This window comes from Siphateles boraxobius, unplaced genomic scaffold, assembly GCF_051911475.1.
Source record: "Siphateles boraxobius isolate OS27281-9 unplaced genomic scaffold, OSU_SipBor_1 12, whole genome shotgun sequence".
Classification (NCBI taxonomy): domain Eukaryota; kingdom Metazoa; phylum Chordata; class Actinopteri; order Cypriniformes; family Leuciscidae; genus Siphateles; species Siphateles boraxobius.
This window is the reverse complement of record NW_027508722.1, coordinates 28,880,252-28,904,443: the sequence shown is the minus strand read 5'-3', so window position 1 is coordinate 28,904,443 and position 24,192 is coordinate 28,880,252. Positions and strand designations below refer to the sequence as shown.

The window sequence follows — 24,192 nt, the reverse complement described above, 5'->3', positions numbered from 1 at the left end:
ACTGCAGCAGGAGTCAGTGCTTCAAGAACCACCACGCACAGACGTATGCAAGACATGGGTTTCAGCTGTCGCATTCCTTGTGTCAAGCCACTCTTGAACAAGACACAACGTCAGACGCGTCTCGCCTGGGCTAAAGACAGACTGCTGCTGAGTGGTGCAAAGTTATGTTCTCTGATGAATGTAAATTTTGCATTTCCTTTGGAAATCAAGGTCCCAGAGTCTGGAGGAAGAGATGAGAGGCACAGAATCCACGTTGCTTGAAGTCCAGTGTAAAGTTTACACAGTCAGTGATGGTTTGGGGTGTCATGTCATCTATTGGTGTTGGTCCACTGTTTTTTCTGAGGTCCAAGGTCAACACAGCCGTCTACCAGGAAGTTTTAGAGCACTTCATGCTTCCTGCTGCTGACCAACTTTATGGAGATGCAGATTTCATTTTCCAACAGGACTTGGCACCTTCACACAGTGCCAATGCTACCAGTACCTGGTTTAAGGACCATGATATCCCTGTTCTTAATTGGCCAGCAAACTCGCTTGACCTTAACCCTATAGAAAATCAATGGGGTATTGTGAAGAGGAAGATGCGATACGCCAGACCCAACAATGCAGAAGAGCTGAAGGCCACTATGAGAGCAACCTGGGCTCTCATAACACCCGAGCAGTGCCACAGACTGACCGACTCCATGCCGCATTGCTGCAGTAATTCAGGCAAAAGGAGCCCCAACTAAGTATTGAGTGCTGCACATGCTCATACTTTTCATGTTCATACTTTTCAGTTGGCCAACATTTCTAAAAATCCTTTTTTTGTATTGGTCTTAAGTAATATTTTAATTTTCGGAGATACTGAATTTGGGATTTTCATTAATTGTCAGTTTTAATCATCACAATTAAATGAAATAAACATTTGAAATATATCAGTCTGTGTGTAATGAATGAATATTTTATCCAAGTTTCACTTTTTGAATGGAATTACTGAAATAAATTAACTTTTTGATGATATTCTAATTATATGACCAGCACCTGTATAATCACTCACTCACACACTCACACACTCACTCACACACACACACACACACACACACACACACACACACACACACACACACACACACACACACACACACACACACACACACACACACACACACACACATTATTTAAACACAAATTTTTGTTATAATTGATTAATCAAAATTAATCGAAATGACAGCACTATAAAGATAATTAGAACTATATTTTTTATAATTACCCAGCATTTAATATCATTATATTTACCACTTGCAAAATTATATCACAAATATGCCATACAAAAATTGTCATTGAGCATACATCTGCTTCCTAGATTTTTGTCTACACGTTCTGATCCATGTGCACCTGATTTATTACGCAACACATTAAGACTTTAGACTACTACACAGTCACAGTTCCCTATTGTTACGCCTTCCACAGCACCTGTAGTGTAGAACAAAGCTAAGAAAACAGCTTTGTTCTAATTACACATTCAAACTAGTTCACTCAGAGTTCAACATTCATCAGCACTCCAATTTAAAACCTCAGAACTGACCCCATGTAATCTTTGTGTTTGGCGCCTTATGACCCACAAAGTCTAATAAAACTTTTATCTGATGAACCAAAAACTCATTAATAATGATCATAAGACACCAGAAGTGTTCCTCTTCATGACTTTTGCTCCACTTTGAGTATTTATAGAGCACAGGAAGCTGATGCGCAGAGTCTTGTGGGCCATTGCGAGCAGCCCATGTTCCCATTGATGAGTCACCGGGCAGAGACAGAAAAAGCAGAAGACTGACCCAGAAAGAGACTCCAGAGGGTCTGAGGCAGCAGAGTGGTGCATAATCACTGACCATACCATCTCCTCAAGCGCTAAAAAAACATGAACCAAAAAAATTTAACCATGGCTGGAAAGCTGTATTAACCAATTCAAGACCCTTACTATCCACATTAAATGGCATAAAAACTATATCAAAATCAAAGTACAAACAGCAATAACAAAAGCTTTTTATTCTCTCAATAAAACCACTGAGCGCAACTGACAATTATTCTCTCTGCTCCCACTGAACGGTGGTGAAGTCTAATGCTTATGGATCCTGGCACTAACAGCATAATACCCTACAGTAAGAAATAGATATGAATATAAATATGCAAACAATGAAAGGCCAGCAGCGCTCATTACAAATGGATCTTAAGTATAATTAATTTTTTGGCCTAGATAATCTATTACTTGTTCCAGAGCAAATCGATCTGGCTAAGGGCAAAGTTAAGTTTCATAACTTTATATTTTTATTTAAATGAAATCCTGTACTATAACTTGTGCTGCTTCTGTAATTTTGAATGAACTGTTTGCTTATGTTTATTTCCTATTGTACAAACTTCTTATTCTTTTATAATGGTTAATATTGTTTATTTAAATATTATTTTTCAATAAATAATATTTTATATAAATAACATGGTGCATTTGGTATTGTGAAAGAGTGTTAGTGTTAGCCATTAGATGGCAGCAAAGACAGTCTTTATGAGTAAGTAGCAAAGACTTTTATATTGAAAGGGACTGAAATAAGGTTGTAAACAAAGACGTTGTTTTTACTCTAAACAACACATTATAAGACGGAACTTACATTGTTCCTTAGTTACTAGTTCTAAAGTGAGAGACTCAACTGTCAAACTGTAAACTCGAGATTTTAATTCTTAGTGGAAGGACGTAGTTCTGCACAAAAGAGGGTTTTTAAAGACACTGTTGTTGTTTCTTATTTATTTACACACTTGGCCATCAAACTGTTGTGTAAACACAACATCACACTCTTAGCCGTGCCTACGGCCGCATCACAGCCGTGCTGATACAGAGCGATATCACATGGCTACAGTACTTGTGTGATTTTGCTCATATAAAATTGTAAAATGAAAATATGGTTAAAAAAGTGAAAACAAGCCTGGGAATTATTACTTACTATTTGCCAATTCATCACCTTAATGACAAAGGTGCAGTTATGATTCTAATTTACTAGGGGTGTGTAAGCCTTCAAAACTATAAATCTAATAGTAATCATAAATGGGAGGGAGCAAAGCATAATACTTCCTATGGTATTTGTAAATTATGTGTTATTTTTTTTATGCTGTCAGTGCCAGCTATACTTTACAATCTTCCCCAAACTTTTACTATGTTAATGTAAGTTGCATTTTCCAGACAACCAGAATAAAGGTGAACTTCAAATGGCTAGGTGAGAAAAAAAAGATGTATGATTCAGCATAGAGCATACAGTATGAGTCAATGTCTGATCTTCAGCTCTTCCCTTCCTTCAGGTCTCCTTATGTTCTTTCACATAACAAATGAGTATTATGAGTGAGGCAGCAGCAGCCCAGGATCAATAGATGAACATATTCTATGGAACAGAGTGTTCGTTTTTACAAGCTGTTCAGCTCGACCGCTGCTTGACAGCAGTAATATATTTTATGATGGCATAAGCTGAACTGTGCACAACCGGAGGTTTGAAGAAGTCTAATAACATAAAACCGTCTGAGGCTAAATGATGACAAAACTTGACTTGTCAAGAAATTATCAGCCAGTTAAAGGTAAAAATCTGAGTTAAAATTAAAAGCTAAAATTAACTATCAGTTGATTTAATAATTATTAATCAGGGTTCCCACTCTTTTCTTGAAATGATTTTCCAGGACTTTTCCAGGACATTTTCAAGACTTTTTCAGCTGCTACAGTGCGAATCAAGTTATCACAACTAAGGCTGGGCGATATACCGATATTATCATATCGAGATATATTTTGAAACAAATGTGATATTGTACCTATACCGTTATTTCTGTATTATAGTTGTGCAAAGATTGTTGTCTTTCACAATGCCACCTGCTTTCCTCTACTTGCAATGCCACACTACTAAAACAGAAGTTATTCTCTACTTTAGTTCATACACTGCTATTTTACTTGCTGATATCAGTTTAAAAGTCCAAACTCTCACAGTCAAGTTGTATTCGCAATCAGTCACTAACGTTAGAAAATATTAACTATTATCGGAATTCTAAATTAATTGCATCTGCCCGCACCAAGGCACATTACGCATCTGGTATACATAATGGCATAAACTGATGAGTTATGTGTTTTTGACTCTAAATTATTTTGATTTATCAAATCTTTGTAACCGTTTTTGTCAATTATATTGCTGAAATGGATAGACCTTTTGTAAAGCTAAATGTGTTTAAATGCTAAATCCATTTAGCCTACTGGTGTATGAAATGGATCTGAAGTAAAATATTCTGACAAACTAGGGTAAAATACCGGTATATATCATATATCCCAAGCTTTGGAGAATTGCTGTTTTCTACAATTGTACCTTATATTTTGTACATTTAACCAGATATTGCTTAAATGGTTATTCATCTCAATCTTTCTCTATTGTACTTTCTCCACAAAATATGTTATGTTCAATAAATCACCAAAACAATTTCCTTTACTTTATCTGTTTACTGTTTACTTACAGTTGACTTAGTGCATCTGACACCTGCATTCTTCAAGTAAAAATGAAAATCACTACAAAAATGAATAAAAAATATTAATATCAAACTCAAATCCTATCCTGCATGCAATCATACATTTCACAATTTTATATTTATATATTAATGTCAAGAATTCAGAAGTGTATATATTTATATAGCCTACACTACACAGAAATAATATACAATTAAATTATACTTATTTTAAATGTATTGTGCAGGATAGGTATAAAAAAAATATATAGGCTTTTAATAATCTTTCAGTGCGCAAGACCATGAACGCTTCAAAACAGAGCGCACAAAGCGCGTATGCGCATCGCGGGTGCAGAATGATGTGCTCAAAGCAACATGGAGTCAAGGTGTGCAGCGCTGCGCTGCACAAGTATGCATTTAAAAGTTCACGGCACAAAGCGAAGAAATGTTGAGCGCACAAATCCTAGTGTATATCTGTCCAACAGTTTATTGTTCATTTGTTTCTTCACAGTTTTAAATTCCAGTTATTGTGCGTTTGATGCCGATTCATAGTCCTTGTGCTAACAGGCACGGTAGCGAGTCGTTTAAAAACAGCAACAAACATAATATACAAATACACAAAATAAAGTAATTTTATGCAAATCCACAGCCTTTTATCTACAGATCAAGCACTATAATGTGAATATATCATATTGGAGAGAGTTTTACCGTGCATCCTGCTGTAACCGGACGAGGCGCGCGCGCTGTTTGAATACTGAATGGAGAATGATTGACAGCCGCAGAGGAGGGAACAAACGAGTTTCCGTAAACTTTAATTTAATGATGTAAATAGACTTCTGTCCCTCACATTAAGCTATGGAATGGCTTCAGATGACTTTGTGAAATTATAATAAGACCCTCTCAGTCTCAGACCCAAGTCACCCAAACTGAAGTGAAAAAAGCGTGAGGCGCCGAAAAGCGCGCTGTTTGCATCCCTGCGTTTTATTCTCCCGCAATCCGCACACACAGAGTGAGTGCATTACCGGCCGCGCCCGCACTCGGCCATCAAATCTAGTGCCGCGCCGCACTCTATTGCGTTGGGAGTGCGTACGTCTCTAGATCAAGGGCCCGGCCCGAGGATAGTGTCGGGAAATATCGGCCTGCGGGTCGGGTCAAGTTCGGGCTCGGGTATAGAATCTAAGCTCTAGTTCACGCTGAGAAACCGAGAGTTGTCATCCAGTCTCTTTGGTAGAGAGAGACGAGGAAAACACACAAGCATGCAAATGGAAATTATTGCGACCGGAAAGACTATCGAGCTCATTTTTTTATCGTGCGATTAATTGATTTATTGACTATCGCGACAGGCCTACACACACACACAGTTTACCTTTTTAAGCCCAACTGCAGCGAATGGGGAACATTCAGGCAGAGGGCAGGAGGAGAGGGACGGGAATGTTACGTTGTAGGTTCGGTAGACTCGTTATTCTCCGCTTTTCTACAATGATTAGCTGAAAGTGCTTCACCACGCTGCTGCATCGTGTTGTCACATGTCCGTAGTTTACAGGGGCAAGTCCTACATACTGAGATGTCAAATTGCGTACTTGCTACGCAAAATGCGTACATATTGGCAGGTTTGTGTCACGTGGGGCGCTGTGCTGGCTACATGCAGAAATGAAAGCAGACAAGCGCTTCAGCCCAATATTACCCTTTGAAGGCAGCTGAAAACAGACATTCATGCGTAAAACGTTTAACCCGTTTGCGTTCATCCCCAAGGAGGGAAAATTATTTTCCAGGACAACACAAAAGTTTCCAGGACATTTTACTTTTTTTCCCATTTTCCATGTGTTTTCCAGGACTGGAAAATTGGTCTTTCATTTTCCAGGTTTTCCAGGACGCGTGGGAACCCTGTTAATACTGCAAAACACTATTAATGACAAAGTAAACAAACTGAATAAATCCAACTGGTATTTTCCTTTTAATAGTCCTTTTAATTCTGAATTTTAATGCATTTATATTACTATGAATTTAACAAATGTATTACAGTTCATCATCAGTAAATCAATAATAAATAAACATATTAAACAATTTAAATGACTCAAAAACTACAACCAGATTAAAACAAACAAATAAATAAATAATAACATTCACTTCGAATTGTTCAACTCATTCATTTTGATTCACTCAAGAAAAAAGTTTTCCAAGAAGTATCGGCATGTCTAATATTCACTTTTGCATTAAATTAAAAGTTAAATACCTCAATTTATTAGTTTATGGTTATTTTTGATTACTTTAGTATGGATAAAGTGATTCTAATGTCAACTCACCACACAGTTTTCCTCCCAAAGATTACTTACAAATGCTGTTCAAATCAGTACAAGGAATATAAAAAGATTCTTTTGTGTATCAAACAACTATTGCATTTACAGTTTCAAATACAGTAAGAATATCAAACACAGCTGAACCAGCTTTTCCCACATAATTACCCACCAATCGCTCTACAACCACATCCTCAGTTATATAAAGAGGCAACAATGAAGTAGGCAAAGAAAAGCTGATTACTTTCTCAAACCCAACTCTCCCTTTAACATGCGTCTACATGTTCTTGTACAAGTAAAGTCATTATACTATGAACGTGACTGAACCGAGGAGGAGGGTTAAATCCCTCCGTTGGCACAGCTCTGTGAAATGTGATGCCCAGTCAGGTTTCATTGCTTCACCTCAGCTGATGGACCAGAGGCGATTAGGAACCGCCTGTCGCCAGCCTCCACAAGTCAGTATTAGCATCAACATTTACCGCACTAAACGGATCTGATTCTACATTAATGTAATAAGTCTGGGAGCATTTACAGAGGCCTGACTATGGAAATTCTTTGTGGGACATTAAACAAATGCCTCTCTAAGCTTTCAAGACTTTGGGCAAATGTAAACCCTCAATTACTGGCTCATTTCTCAAGAGATTTCCTGAATGCTTCTCATGGAAGGGAAATTGTTTTGAATTGTGTTAAGCGAATATAAAGTACTTAAAAGGTTTATTACCGAATAAGAATCAAAATGATTCTTTATTCGCCAAGTGTCTGTACAAACAGAAGGAAAAAAACTCATTCTGATTCTGATTCTGATCAATGTTATGTTGGAAAAATGGATATACCAGATTATGGAGGTCAAACAAGTCAACAAGTTTTGTGTTAGAACACCTTAAGCATCTCAAGATGGTATCCAACCCAACCGGGCTTGACCAAAATGGCTGATCTGGGCACTATTAGCTGGTAGTGCAGCTGATCAAGCTTATAAATCAACCAACTAGAAACCATGTAAACCCAATGACCATCTACTCACATTCAGATCTTTTGGGGTAAAAAGGTAATAAAGAGGACTGTATATAATGAAAAGTATAAAAACCCAATACTGAACTTTTTTTAAGATTAATGGCAGATAGTCTTCAGGATACCCACCTTTCTTGGATTGAGGGCTACAACTTGACCTCGGAGTAGGTGTCGCAGGGGATTTTGGATTGACGTCTGGTCGTGACGGGGTAACTGATTTCCTTCCGGTGTCCATCTTTGTAGGCCTGCTGACTTCAAGGCCTGTTTCTGTTTTTGAAGGGGTGTTGACTTCCTCTGAGCTGGGAGCGCTGGGATTGGCCTCAGGAACAGCTGGGGGATCTGAGACAGAAGACCAAAAAGAGTGAGAAACTTCAACCGAGAGATGAAGACCAGTTGAACTTCATTCCAAAACTACTGCAAACACTCAAGTGTATTTGTCTACTTGATGTGCGATTACACAGAAGAGTCATTCAAAGTTACATTCAGTAAAGATTAAATCCAGATCGATTTGTTTGATTAGCACACATGATCCATAAAAGAATATTTCAAAGACTAAATGAGTAAGAGTCACATCCAGACGGCTCAATATGAACCTTAACTGCACTCCAGTGAATTGATTATTGGTAGTTTGAAGGATTGATACTGTCTCTTCCCTCAAGAACATCAATTAAAAGAATAGGGCAAACACAATCTCTATTACTGATGATCAGAATCTTCAGGACACTCAAGGCTAAACCATATGATTTACTTCCTGCAAATGGAAAACACTCCAACAACTGCCAACTAATGGATATTAGAAGATGACCATCCAATCTGAGAGTTTCATTAACATTCCCTGCAGTTAATGATTCTTCTGCAGAATCTTAACATAGAATTTGGCAATGAGCTGCCTTAAACTGCAATAGATCATTACTTCCTAAATTAAAATTCAATTGAAGCGAATTGTAAGGAGCTAAAGATTCCAATCACTATTGATAAGCTTGTTGTTTACCTGGCTACTTGAACAGTCTAAAAGTCTAAATTGAACATTTTCGTCTAAGAAAACGAGCAAGAAAGAAAAGTGCTGGACTTCTGAGGCCTTAAAGCCATGATGTCATGTCGAGACAGTAAACACAAAGGGAGGAGGTTCAACAGATCACATGTTTTTCACTGATAAGAGTGTGACCTGGGTTAGAGTCCAATGTGAATTTGGCCAACAGTAAAGCATCTATGTACACACACACACACACACACACACACACACACACGTCAGTGTGAGGTTGGGCAATATACCTTGAGAAGAAAACTCACTATTTTGTAGCTTTTTTGACAATATTCAATACATATTTTAATTATTTTGGTGCCAATTAGATGTAAAACACTAAAAATGATTAAGCCTAATTGTCCACACTGCTTTTCACAAAAAAAGCAAAATTAAGGATTAACTTTATACAATTTGTTAATAATTTTGGTTATGCATAGAACAGAGCATAGCAAATAGTAATATATATGAATATATACGATATACAATAGATCTGATAGTTTTAAGCGGAGTCGGAACACCGGTCAAAATTTGGAAACAATACAATATTTATATATTTTTTAAATAGCCTAAAACTCGTATGCGTGTCAAGCCTGCATTTATTTGATGTTTTTCTATTTTTATTTACTTTAAAATATCCTGTGATGGCAAAGCTACATTTAAATAAATGCTGTTTTTTTTCTTTTTTTTCTTTTTATTCTTCAAAGAATCCTGAAAAAAGTATCACACACAGGTTATGAAAAAAATATTAAGCAGCACAACTGTTTCCAACATTGATAATAAATAAGCATATTAGCATGACTTCTGAAGGGTCAAGTGACAATGCTGGAGTAATGAGGCTGAAAATTCATATTATTGAATAAGTATATTCAATAGAAACCCACTATTTTAAATTGTAATATTTCACAATATTGCTGTTTTTTTCTACATTTTTTTCAAACAAATGCAGGATTGATGAACATAAGAGACTTCTTTCAAAAACGTTAAAAACAGTCAATGCTTCCAAACTTTTGATTGTTATTGTTAAATACTGTTGTTTATTACCAAAACATTTATATTTTCTTCACATTTTTTACAAATGTTTTCTTCACATCATAAATGAAGAATATCCCATATCAACTTTCAGGATGTGTAAACACAAAACAAATCAATCAAAGCTCAGAATCAATTGAATGAAACCGTTTAATTCGTTTACCAACTCTAAATTTGTTTTTCTATGAAGATTTTAATCAGAGACATTATTTAAACAATTGGGTTGTTTATTACCTCATAAGTCAAGTCAAGTCATCCTCATTTATATAGCGCTTTTAACAAAGTAGATTGTTTCAAAGCAGCTTTACAGAGATAAACATATAATTTAAGGTAACAGAGATTGGTTTAGTTTTATAGTGGTTCTTGAGAAATGTTTTCAGCTAAAGTTAGTTTTGATTGATTCACTTCCGTCTAAATGATAGTTTGTTATTAAATTAGGGGCCGCTAAGACGACACCGTTCTCTCTAAACAGACTTTAAACGCGAACCTGTGATAGACGCTGATGGCGTTCACATGCGCATTAAGAATTGATTCTATAGTTATGTGCGTTTGAATATATGTGCGCAGGTTTGTAATTCCTTACAAACCATGCCTAAACAAACTACTTGTCTTGTCTATAAATTTTGATGCAGGATTTTATTTTATCTTATCACTTCAGGTAGGTATGCGAACCAAAAAAAAAAAAAAAAAAAAAGGATCGTCAAATTATGTTATGTAAAATTACATTGCCAGCAAAACAGATACAACACAAATATATTAAGGTGGATATTCAACATTTCATCTAGCCAAATACCACAACAGAGTAAAAATCAGCTTGGTCAAGCAAATATGAAAACATCCTGCTTTTACTCAGAGGGACGCCTGTGTTGTCTATTCTCTATTCAGCTGCCGTGAGGCGGAAGTTATTCTAACAACAACAAAAAAAAAAACACATCAGTGGTGGCCTGTTTTATTCCTGGGTGAATGAGATTGGACGGTATAGCAATGAATGAACGGGGGTTTGAGAGTTTTACAGGGAGTAATATTTGGAGATTTGAGCAGGAAACTTCAGCTAAAGTTCTTCTTTACCCTCGGGTGTGCTTTAGCCGAGATATGACTCTTTTTGAACCACCCTTGCATCCCTTTTCCTCTTGCCACTGGCATTGCACGCTGTCCATGGACAAACCGAGCAAACGCTGCAATGCACTGCATTATTCATGTTGAGCTAAAAATACCTACCACCAGACATGAAGTGATAAAAAAGACATTAGACAAGAAAAGATCTGGGTTGTTGCATGCATAAAGGGTTGAGGTTTAAACTAGGAGTCGGAGAGTAGCTGTACTTTGTCATGAAATATCCCAGTTTAAATCTCAATCAGTAATGTGGCTGTTGATTTCTGTTGCATTATGCATTTGCTTGGTACTCATTATCATGTCTGGAAAAATAGACTGACTATAGAAATGCACCATGGCATGTTGTCAATCAAACAAGCAACTGACACAAAAAGGAAGATTTCTCAAACAGTAAATTACTCCAAATTTAATTACTCCAATTTCTATATGGGGTATTAATGCATCCTGTAAACAAAGTTAATACAGTGTGACAAAGTGTGGACTGAGGGACTGATTTGGAGGGGACAAAAGGGGACAAATCTTGTGGCAAATTTTTACTATCAGTGCATTACTGGTTATAGAATCATAGTCATAAAAAAAACTACCGGTACAGGCAAACATATTTTAAGACAACATCTGCCATTTTTCAACAGCACAACTGACATGAAAATGCTTAAACCAAAAAAAAAGTACATAAAAACAAATATCTAAGAATTAGCTAAATCTTTTAAATAAATAAAAAAAGCTATGAATGAGCTATGTTCTATGACTCATCATATTTCTAAAGGATGAGGACTAAAAAATTGTATAAAACTGTGTTTATCTGTAAAAAATAAATGAACGAATGACAAATAAATACATTTTACTTCAAGCATATCTGTTGGTCTTTTTCAAGGACAATGTGTCATTACATTGCCCTAAAACCACAGAAAACCCGTTAAATGAAGACCAGACCAGCAGATCAGTCTCACCAAAAGGGTGCATTGATCCTGAAGGGTTTAGAGAGCTAGAGCAATGTTTTTTTTCAAATATGGAAATGAGACAAACAGGGAGCCGGAAGTGGAAGCAAGCAGCGACCATTGAATCAAAGATCGGAAGAGGTGAGAGGGGGGATGGGGGGAGAACAGAAGAACCGAGAGGCCGACTGAGAATGGATCTGCATCTCATTTAAGGCCTAATGAATTACCTCATCCTCAACCCCCCGGCCCCTCGCCCCTCACCCCGGATGGATGATGTAAGCAGGTCGGGCGCCTCTTCTGGGGGGAGTGTGAGGGAAAGGAAGCCCAGAGTAAACACCAGCTGCTGGGACAGAGCCAAAGAGAGAGAGACTATGATCTGTAATGGTGCTCCAAAGTTCTGACTGACTGGAGTTGTTCAAATGTGATACGTCAAAATAAATTTACTTAAGCGTTTCAGCGGCGCGACCAGAGCACTGCACAAGTGAACAACTGGCTCACTGCATGCCTGACGAATGCACTTAGGATTTGAATGGCTCACATCGGAGCTCAAACTAGTTTCTGTGTGTGTTTGTGTGTGAGGGAGTGTCTTGAGTGAGGAAAGGAAAGATATGGGTGAGCTGTAGCAGTAGCTCAGGATTGCATTATGTTTTTCAGCTTCAAGCATTTATGTTAAAGGGAAATAAACTATTTTAATATTGATAAAATACAATATTACATATTTTAATATTAAATATACATTTTTATTACACACACACACACACACAATACTGTAAGTTGATGTAATAAACAATGATATGAAAAATAGCCCATTTCTCATCTTATTTGATTATAGATTTCTTATAAAATTGGAATATGATGGGATGTAAACCAAAAAAAGAAAGAATCTGCTGTCAGTGAAAAACTGACGTAACATTTTGAGTAAAAAACAAAACGCTTAATTCTATATCAATGCAACTAGTTGCAATGTTGTTCGGCAAGACCGCAACAATAAAAAATGTATCTCTGTTGTGCAATGACAATGATATTTACCATTCCGAAACCACATTCATTGGTAAATACCAGTATCCCTCTACAAAACTACAGTACAGACAGTGAGGTAAGATGGCAGCATGTGGTTTGAACCCAGCAGACGTTCTCTTGGGTCTGTACCCAGGATGCCCCAGCATGTTTTCGTCTAAAGGACGATTCTCAGAGGAAGTGACAAGGACATACAGTATGTGGCAGGCCACAGCTGAATGCAATGATGAATGCCATGCCATTCATAACTTCCTGCTCTGTCATCATGAAGGCAGTCATGTTTAGTAACTAGTGCAGTTTGTTAATTTTCAAAACTGAATAAATTGTAAAAATGTAATTTATTCCTGTGATGGAAAAGCTACATTTTCAGCATTATTACTCCAGCCTTCAGTGTCACATGATCCTGTACTTTTGTGGAAATATGCAGTTCAAAAGAACAGCACTGACACAAAATAATTCTTACTTTTAATCAATTAATGCAATCAAAAAATGCATCTTTGCTGAATAAAAGTATTAATTGCTTTACCCAACTTTACTCAAACCGGCCCCTACAACCTGAGAGCAGGTCTCAGATTCTTCGGTTGAGCTCTGGCATGAGAACCAGCATGATTTTGGTGGAGAAACATCTAACAGAAACATTAAACCGGTTCATTTTAAACCAGCGAAGACCTAATCATCAATTCAAAACAATCTGGAGATTGTGCTAAATTCAGTGTTTGGGTTTCCAACTCCACCCAACAATCTGACAGCCATTCCTGCAGCAGAAGCCTATTATGGGATCCAAATGCACACCAATCTCTAAAGCACTTTCATGTTCTGTGAACTCACTCACACTGAAGCAGGAGGAAACCAGAGCCAAGAACAAGATCTGCAAACTGAGAGCTAAACTACCACATGGGAAAATAAAAACACAAGGCCTTATTTAAACATTTATACATTTCATTAAAATCAATATTCAACCTCAACATGGAGACTATTTTGGTTTGGCCAGTCAAAATGGTCAGTCATATGATTTGAATCAATTGCTAATTTTCTAATCTGTTAGCATCTGTATAGCTAATAAAAGTAGCGCAGTGGGCTGCTGGTTTGGCGGTCAAAGCAAAATATAACAACTATCAAATATCAAACTGAGATCTAGTCAAAGTCATACTACAAGCTCCATCAGTGGTTTCTAATAATTCCAACACATTGAAATTTGAGGGTAAATTAATCTTTTTTCGATAAATCTGAATCATATCAACTTTAAAACATATTGACATTGTTGCATTGTGCTTCAGTTTTTTTTTTTCAAACCACAACGGCATGTATCATGTCCTGATCTATTTTCCTTCACAAATGTTAGGGAGGCACAATATATTAGTAACGTAAATAGTGTTGCCATGATACTTCGATAACTTGAAAAATATTAATATTCAATACCACGGGGAGATATACAGTTGTGGTCAGAATTAATGGCACCCCTGGTAAATATATTCAAAAAGGGCTGTAAAAAATAAATCTGCATTGCTTATCCTTTTGATCTTTTATTCAAAAAATGCGCAAAAATCGAACCTTTCATTAAAGTAAAATAATTGAAAGTGGGGGGTAAATGCTTTTTTCCAAAACACGCTGGCCATAATTATTGGCTCCCTGTTATTAAATACTTTTTGCAACCTCCTTTTGCCAAGATAACAGCTCCGAGTTCTCTTCTATAATGCCTGATGAGTTTGGAGAACAACTGACAAGAGATCAGAACCATTCCTTCATACAGAATCTCTCAAGATCCTTCAGATTCAATAACATGTTGGTGCTTCTTCTCTTCAGTTCAGCCCACTCATTTTCTATAGGGTTCAGGTCTGGGGACTGTGACGGTCATGGCAGAAGCTTCGTTTTGTGCTCAGTTACCAATTTTTGTGATGATTTTGTTGTTTGTTTTGGATCATTGTCCGGCTGGAAGATCCAACCACGGACCATTATAAGATTTCTAGCAGAGGTTTTCAGGTTTTGATTTTTTATCTGTTGGTATTTGCTAGAATCCATAATACATCTGAACAAGATGTCCAGGACCTCCAGCAAAAAAATAGGCCCACAACATATAAGATCCAGCAGTATATTTAACCGTAGGCATGGGGTGATTTTTATTCCTGTTTGCACCAAACACATCTTGTGGGTTTGCAGCCAAAAAGCCGTTTATTTCTTTCATCTGACCATAGAATACAGTCACTTTTGAAGTTCCAGTCGTGTCTGACAACTGAATATGCTGGAGTTTATTTTTGGAGGAGCGAGGAGGATTTTTCTTGAAACCCTCCCAAACAACATGTGGTGATTTTTCAATTCATTAGCTATTTTCTTACAGCTACTTTCCATTTTGTGATGCTCAACAATCTTTTGATGCACATCAGAACTATATTCTTTGGTTTTACTCATTGGGATGGATGATTATGGGAATTTGGCCTTTGTGTTTCCTCATGTTCAAATTTCTTTAATTTTTTTTAGGTGGGTGTAACTGTATTCAGGTAAGAAAAACCACAGGAAAAAAAGTTATCAAATGTAAAATAACACTGGATAGTTTTCAAAAAATTAAATACAGCTTAATTCTTACAATTGAAGTTAGAAAACAAGATCAGCTAATGATTTTCTGTCTTTTGTTCTTTGATTAACATGACAGAAATAAGCAGGTTTATTAGGCTGCTGTCACTTTAAGAGGTTATGCATAGATCCATAATACTGTAACACAAAATGCGATTTCCCTTAACTATTTACGTTCCAACACTGACCTTATTTATTTGAATACTCTGCAAGAAGGGCTTTTTGACTTTTTGGACGTTTTGGTAAACAAAATGAGCTGAGTTAGTCAGAGAAGAGGGGTGTGTGTCAATTCGGCGTTGGAGAGAAGCAAGCAAGAACATGCAAATGGTATTGGTGTATTGATACTGCAGAAAAGGAGTATTGGAACCGTTTCAGATATTATATATATATAATGTTGTGATGCATACATTTAAAACGATTGGTTTTATTTTATGGCAATTTATTTAGATAAAATGGTAAACAAAATTAAATAAATAAAAAACCTTTACTATTGGCCATAACAAGAAAATTATAATCGGCATATCAGTTATCAGTATCTGATTCACTAAAGAAATGACAATAGAAAACCTGCATGTGAGAAAACAAAACAAGAAACACAATTGAGACCACTGGCATTTAACTGCGTCAGACCGACATTACAGCACAGATCAGCTGACTGTCACTACAATCTGACTTCTCCCTGATATGATCTTCCCACCTCCAGAAGAAACAGACTGTAAATCCAGCCATTTACAATATAAAGCAGTGCTCAAAGCAGAGTACAGCTGTTTTCCCAGTTGTTCAGCTGTTAAAATTAGGACACATCAAGACGTCAAAGCGCAAAATTCCCACACAGGGAATGTAAAACAAGCAAAAGAGTGACGGACAGGAAAGTCTCTGATGGCATTCCAAGGCTTCCTGTCTTTTGACCTTTACACCACGAGGTATGACAATGTGGCTGTAAAGATTCCTCAGAGTGACTTTAAAGTCAGCATGAAATGAAAATAAAACCTATCTATTTTTTAAATGCATGTTATTATGAACAATTCTTCAGTGCATTTGTATTTTTGTTCTAATCTCATAATTCTTAAAGGGACAGTTCACCCATAAATGAAACGCAAAAGAAAGAAATTGCTTCCAGGTTTGAAAAACCTTGAGGTTGAGTAATTGACTACACAATTTCGATGACAAATTTTTTGGGTCAACTATCCCTTTAAATAAAATATTAAATCTTCCAGTGAAAACGACTTCTCTCTGGTGATGTTTGCCGGACTTCTCCAATCATTTTTCAATAATCTTTTTCACTTCGATGTACGTCATAATTCAGAAGAAAATATCTGTTGCTACTATTTTTTTCATTGGAACTTTCAAAGATAATAGCTACGTTTCAAAATCTAAGGAGCAGGCTACCTAAAACATTTTAAGGCATTACACTTGCTTAGCAACATGTTAACATCAAACCAGGAAGATACAGCATAAGAAATTTCAGTCTTTCCCCAAGAAGATAGGATCTATATTTGTACGCCTATTACCCACATAGGAAAAAGGTCCCTAGCTACCAAAATGGCCGCAGAGTGAACTAACATGTCCTAAACTTCGGTCAAAATCTATCTCAATCAATGGGTCAAGTTTCCAATAGGGATGGGCATTCGATTAAATTTTCTTAGTCGATCGTCGGGAGAATTAACGATCGACTATCGATTAATCATTAATATTTTTATATTCAAATTCATTATTTATTTTTATATTATATACTTTTTATAAATTAAAAATGCAATGAAAATACAAAAATACAGCGCGTTTTTCCTCGATTGGATCTTTATTACAAGATGATCAACTTGTGGCAGTAAAACTGGACGTTCGGTTAGGCTAAACTTGAAGATATATATGCGCTGCGGTGCTCGAAAGCAACGGAACCTGCAGCTGCGAGTTGGCGTTCTTAAACAGAGACCCTCGTTTGTTCCAACATAATAAATAATAAAAAAATCATGTTAAACAATAACTTAACCAAAAACATAATAATTCTTAGATCTGACAGGTTTTGTCAAAATGTAACTCAAAACTATCCAAGAACGGAGTCGAGAAAGAGGGTGAGAGAGATTAGCCTACCTACTGTAACAATCAATTCGGCTAGGCTACTTAACAAAGCCTCGTAAAAAATAACTAGTAACTCACATACAACTTCTACACCAGTCTACTGATTTTTGTGGAGAAAGATAAGCATGTTGATGACATGATCTGAGGTCAGACGCGACCGCAACCTGACCGTCAAGCCTCGTTTACACCTTCGCCTGGCTCTGCAGCGCGAGTCTCCACAGACTGCGCGCGCACCTCCCCAAACAGACGAGGCGTTTATACTCGACGCGCTCGCCTGTGAAACACAGAATACCGCAATGACGTCATTTTTGCCGCGCTCACCTTCGCGCTCGTGCGGACGCGTCGAGTGTAAACAAGGCTTCAGTCCAGCCGCTGAAAACACCCGCTCTGAGGGGACTGACGTTGCCGGGATGCACATGTACCTCCGCACTAACTTGACCAGCCCGGGGAACACGTTCACTTTCCACTCACACTACGCAACGCAGCAGCATTAGTTTAATGATAATCGATAACAAATTAACGTGATCGACGAAATTCTTAATGATCAATAATCGATCGTCGATTAATCATGCCCATCCCTAGTTTCCAATGCACTTTGCTAATGTATGCCGCAGAGAGTTGCTGCCTGTGCGTGAAGGGCATTTCAAATTAGTCACTTATGAGGGTCCATTTTAGATAGGATGCTGTCTCAGAAGGTGGATACCTATGTAGGCAGCAGAAAACAAAACAGCTCACTAATCTAATGTTTTGGTTGATGATGTAACTAATATGCTCATGTTTAACCAATAGACATAACATTTATAACTTTTCAGGGACTTAAAACAGTAAAGATTTTAAAGACCCAACACGTGATTTGCTGTATCTTATGTATCTTAAAAGCTGAGACTAATGAAGTGTGTAGTGAATCACCGATTGATATGCACAAGTGCTTTACAGCACTCAGAATGGCTAATTAAAATCAGGAACATGAAAATTCATTATTAAAAATGTTAGGCCACAGTATTAAAAGGCCTGGAACATTTTTTTTTTATATTAGTTTAAGCTGGTATTCTGGTCTTCGCTAGTCTGTTGTCTGGTTTTAAAAGGGGTTTCGGGCACTTTTCAGGCAGTCAGGCTAGGAGGCTAGCTAAAACCAGCAACATGTAAGACCAGCAAACCCCATAGTTTAAGATAAGATTTTTCAGCTGGGACAGATTATGAATTTTAAATCACAGTAATTGCTTACAATTCTAGAGTGGTTCCCAGTTTCTCAAATTCTCCATTTTCCAAAATTCCTTGCATAAACAATTTTTCCACTTAAAAGCCACTCTAAGCAATTTCAGCAATGTTAGCCTTTTTTGACAAGTAGTCTCTCCCCAAACTCATGTAACTGGCAGAGAGCCGCCTCCAAGTTTTCTGATTGGACAATACAAGTGCCACAGAAACCAATTTGTATTCACAAGACACCCATTTCAGTGTATTCCGTTAGAATAATTACTTTTTATATGTGGCCTTCCAAATAAAGCATTTTTAACCGATCAACCATTTTCCTTAAAAAAAATACATCAGCATTTAGTGCAATGGAGATGATGATTATGGCAGTGCATTTGATGAAGGTGACCTCTGTCATATTTAGGTAGGATTGATGCCTTTATCCAATCAGATTGGGAAAGGGGAATATGTAAAGGCGCTGTCCCGCAAGTGCTTCATGTCTGAGGACTATGATTTACACCATCTGGGTGCTACACGGGAAAGGAAACCTGACGTGATTCCATCTGTATGCAGGCATGAGCTCTGGAATCTTGTCACACCATTCCTTCCTCGTCCGCTCTCACTTCCCTCATTTCTCTCTCTCTCTCTCGCTCCTCAGCTGAACAGAAGACACACATTCAGTGAGGAATGTTTAGCATTCCTAGCACTCAGTGGCCACACCAGAAAACACAGCGCCTGCTGTAAATGACAAATATGAATGCTGTCTCCATATTGAGATAGCTCGATGTTTGTCCCCATTACAACTAAATCACATTTCTGCAGTCTTAAAGGGTTAGTTCACCCAAAAAATGACAATCCTGTCATCAATTACTCACCCTCACGCCGTTCCAAACCAGTAAGACTTTCGTTCATCTTCGGAACACAAATGATGATCTTTTTGATGAAATCTGAGAACTTTCTGTCCTTCCATAGACAGCCTTCGCAATTGCAACTTTGACAGTTCATAAAATGATAAGGAAGAAAAACTTAGGCTATTGATATGATTTGAGTGGTTTAGTCAAAATTTTCTTTAGACATTCGATCGTTTTTTATGATGAACAGATTTAATTTAGGCTTTTACTTTGCAAGAGAACACGAAACATTTTGTTAGCTGATGCAAAGTTGCTAGGCGGAACAAAAACTTTTATCACAAAAGTATTATGTTCCGCCTATTGGTGCTAAGTTTCTCAGGGACATGCAATACTGTTAAGAAGAAAAGCAAAAGTTTTGTGAAAGAATGCAAAAATATTTAAATATAATTTTTCCTCCCATCTCATATTTTTTCTTCCTTCCCTTAGGGTCTCCAGGTTTGAAATGACATGAAAGTGATTACAGAATTTTTGGATAAACAAACCCGTTTTCTAACAATTGTAAACTGGAGGCTACAGTATATTTGTTATGTAGAGGCAAAAGATTAAACAACTATACAGGAATTACCAGATCCTTTATTCAATGCAAACTCTTGAATGCACTGTGGGAAGCAAAACGGATGAATACATTCAGTAAACTTATTTGACATGCAATATTTTTGAGGTTGTGCATTGGATTATCAAAAGTCAAGCCTTCCTATTATGAGAAAGAAAGAAAGAAAGAAAATAGGACCAATGTTAACAGAATCTGGAGTATATGGCTTTGAAAATCCCTTTCCTTTACATTTTCTTTGCCATTTTCTGGGTCTGACTATATTCAAATCTTAAGAGAGGATTAATTACGCACAAGACACACTTTCTAGGCCAGATTTGATGCCGTTGAGAACCAAAACTAATCCTCAGGCTAAATGTGCTTCATTTTTCACTGGTGCATAACTGCAAGTGTGTATTCGAGTGTCAGTATTAAAGTTGGTGGTCAGGATAAATTGGATCACTTGATTGTTACATGCCAATTAAACATTTCCCCAGTAGGCTGTCGGCACTCTTTTAATGACATTCAAGGTCAAAAATTTCCCATCCTTCTAATAAAGGAACAAAATAATGTGCCAACTGCCAAATGGTACAGCATTTTATCTTAATTGCACAATCAATTTTGCAAAGTTATAATTTCTTCCTTCTGTTTCAGTCATTAATGGTGTAATTCTAAAAAAGGGGTCATTTTCTGCTCATTACATAGCCCCTCGGTTCAAGATTGTGAAACTGAATATTGTTTCTCGGGCGTGACAGAGAGGGGTGTGTGTATACAAATGTGTTTTGGGGGTTGTTACATGTTACACAACAGAAACTGTCAGTCTGACAATCTCTTCAGCCTCCCTCCAAAGAGCTGACAATAGAAACAGTTTTGTTGTGACACCAAATGTCGAACTCCAAATAATACTCATTAAGCAAAAAACATATCATGGATCGTGCTTCCACGATAACTCATAATATCATATAGCCTCACAGCAAAAGAGTTCTAGATTATTAACATAAGACTTGACAAATAAGCTGAAGGACTTGTTTTGACAAATATACTATTTCAAATGGATATCCACTTACTAACAGCAGCTATCATTTATTGACCACAATAAACAGCCACGTTTTCCACAACGAGAACACACAGAGCTTGACAAATGCGTTTAATGTTCTGTTGAAACCTGAACATCATGGTGCTTTGGGATTATCATGAATTAAAAAAAGAAAAAACAAGAGTGCTTTCACAAGTAATAAAATATGGCTGGAGGGGAAACATCCCTGTTCTTTGCACTTTTAACTAGCCTATATTGAACATAGTGTTGTTCTGAAATATACCGATTTACTGACTGCTCATTTATCGGACAATATTTTCAATACATATTTCAATTCCTTTTTGAGAAATTTGACCATTTTGATAACGTTGGCTATTTTTTTTAAAACAAATCTCAAGTAAAATATGCAATATAAGTATTTATTTAAATTGAATATCTCATTTTGCTGTCAGTAAATGATTAGATATCAGTCAATCACTACTCTCAATTCTCATTAGTTTGCTATTAGATTTCATTGAACCTGCAGAAAACAAACTAACGTATTTTGGGATATTACATAAAAAAAACACTGGATGGAAATGCCAAGATGGGCATAAATTCAAAAAATTTGAATTCAAATGAGCCAGATACAATTTTTTATCAGATAAGTAGACGTGCATGAACAATGATGGAAACACATTTACCAATAAATGCCTCGATGTACAACAAAAAAATCATTGGAACATTGGATGCGATTGAATAACTGGCAGAACAGATGGGATGAAAACGAGGCTTCATTCACAAACGTTTTATGCGATATTCCAGTTTTGCTCATAAGTTAAATTCACAGCTTTGGATGGAAACGTAGCTATAAAAGACAGATTCTTAGGTTAGCAAAGGGAGACTATAAAGAAAGAGGACCAAACAGTGCAGACATGTAAAACGGAAGGCCGGGGGACCTGAGCGACACTCATGCCTGAATGCAGATCTAAAGAAAAGAGATTAGAAGATGCTCTTCAAAAGTCCTGACAGGGCAAAACTCAGAGCAGACCTGGTCAGACTGAAAACGCCTCAGTACCCATTCAGGGCATGCCTTTAACATTGACAACTTAAATTTACTTTGTATTTTCTCTCAAACAATTGGCTCCAAGTGTGCACTAGCATGCAATGTGTCTTTGGTATAAAATGAAAGGACAATGAAAGGTGATTAATCAGTCTAAAGACACAAACAGAGCTCTCTTATAAAGGATAAAATAGAAAGTTAATGAGTAACAGTCAACAGTGAATGAAGTCCTAAATGCAAAGGACTTAAACACAAAAGATTCGTTTTGTTCGGGTTCTAAAGAGAAAGAAATTCAAGCTCACTTTATGACAAAATGTTCTGTTCGAAATGTACATTTTTGCAAGTGACTATTAGGTCATTGAGTGTTTTAACCTCAAGAGTTAAGATCATCATGGTCACTAAGTAATGACTCATCTGCAATAAAAGGATGACCAAGTCCAATTACTTCAGCATGACTTTTAGAAAATATATTAATCACTAACCATAAAACGGCAGAGGATCACCAGTGCAAAAAGATGGATTGAAATCCAGTAGGCTATATCTGCAAGGAGTTACATACTAACTGAATATTCAGCAAAGACAAAAGAAAAACTGATCTGAGGTATAGTTTTACCCAAACCAATGCTCAATTACAAGCCTGAAGCCAGAAAAAAATGCAAGCAAACCTTATGATACTGCAAAAGGCCTTCATGTTACATAAACTATCCTAATTAAAAGCCGCAGCCAAACCCCAACACCTAAAGATGTCCATCTTTTCAGGAGCTCAATTAAATGTAATTTGATGTCCAACTGTAATTTCAGTCCATTGACTGTAATTTGAAATGAGAAATAGATTAACTGCCATGTTACAGTATATTTATGCTTATCCAGGCATGCATAATTGCAGGGTGTATCTTAATGACTGATCTTTCTAGCTGTCACCAGGGAAAGTAGGCTATCATCCAAATCACTATGAAGATCATATGGTTCTAACTGCTATTTATTTGTTAACTATGGCGTCATTGCCAAGATGACTTAGTCAAAATATTCATTAGAAATCACTTGCTTATGATCTGTAGCTTTTTAAGTGTTTGATGACGAATCAATCGTTGTGATAACTGGAAATTCGTCTTTAATCATTTTTATAATCTAACCTTAAAGACATAATGAGTGACGTCACGGAAAGAAGCCGGAGCACAATACTCAATCGTCACACAGCAAAACACCATGCTGGTTCGCAGACCCTTGCAGCATAACCTCTAACTCATAACTAGTATTGTTGTGTGAAAAACTTTGTGAATATGTCAGATATACAATTCGTTCTCCATTCAGCCAGAATGGATTGTGAATTTCCTGCGAGAATATCTCATGATTGAGCTTGAATCACTGTAACACGTCACATATGCCACCATAAACACGTCATGCATTGGATAAAAAGATGCAATAGTAACTTGTATAGTATGACATAATAGACTTTTTTTTAAAATAAAAATACATGTTTATCTGTCTATTTTTAAATGAGCACGTTACGTTAGCCTATAACTAAATGTAAAAAAATTTTTTTAGGACATTTCCTGTCCGGTGTTAAACATTTAGAAAACGTTTTTAAGATGTTTATAATTAAGAATGCATTTAAAACTGTTTTTATTTTTTTAAGATGTTTGTACACAGCAGATGCTTTCCAGATGAACCGCTCTTTAAAAGCTATATTGGAGACGTACGTGTGCTATCTGGGGGAAGTCCGACTGTCCTAGTATTATTTATTGTCATTTAATTTTAATAAACTTAGACTACTTTGGAATGTGTAATTGCATCTTTGATCAACGCTCACCTGGCAGTTTTCGTATTGTTCCACAACCAATATATATATTTGAACGGATATTGTCGGTGGAAGGTAAAAGCAAGGCTGCATTCACATGATCAAGAGGAGAAATACAGATTTAACATAA

The 24,192-nt window shown here is 36.8% G+C and overlaps 1 protein-coding gene across 8 annotated transcripts in view; it reads right to left on the bottom strand.

Annotated features, from left to right (window-relative positions):
• The window catches only part of map7d1a (MAP7 domain containing 1a), a 47,600-nt gene that overhangs the window by 22,756 nt on the left and 652 nt on the right, over positions 1–24,192 (bottom strand). For all 8 annotated transcript variants that reach the window (XM_077217878.1, XM_077217873.1, XM_077217870.1 and 5 more), the window contains exon 2: positions 7,920–8,129. In XM_077217878.1, the coding sequence (XP_077073993.1) occupies positions 7,920–8,129 (210 nt within the window). The remainder of the gene's footprint in view (positions 1–7,919; positions 8,130–24,192) is intronic.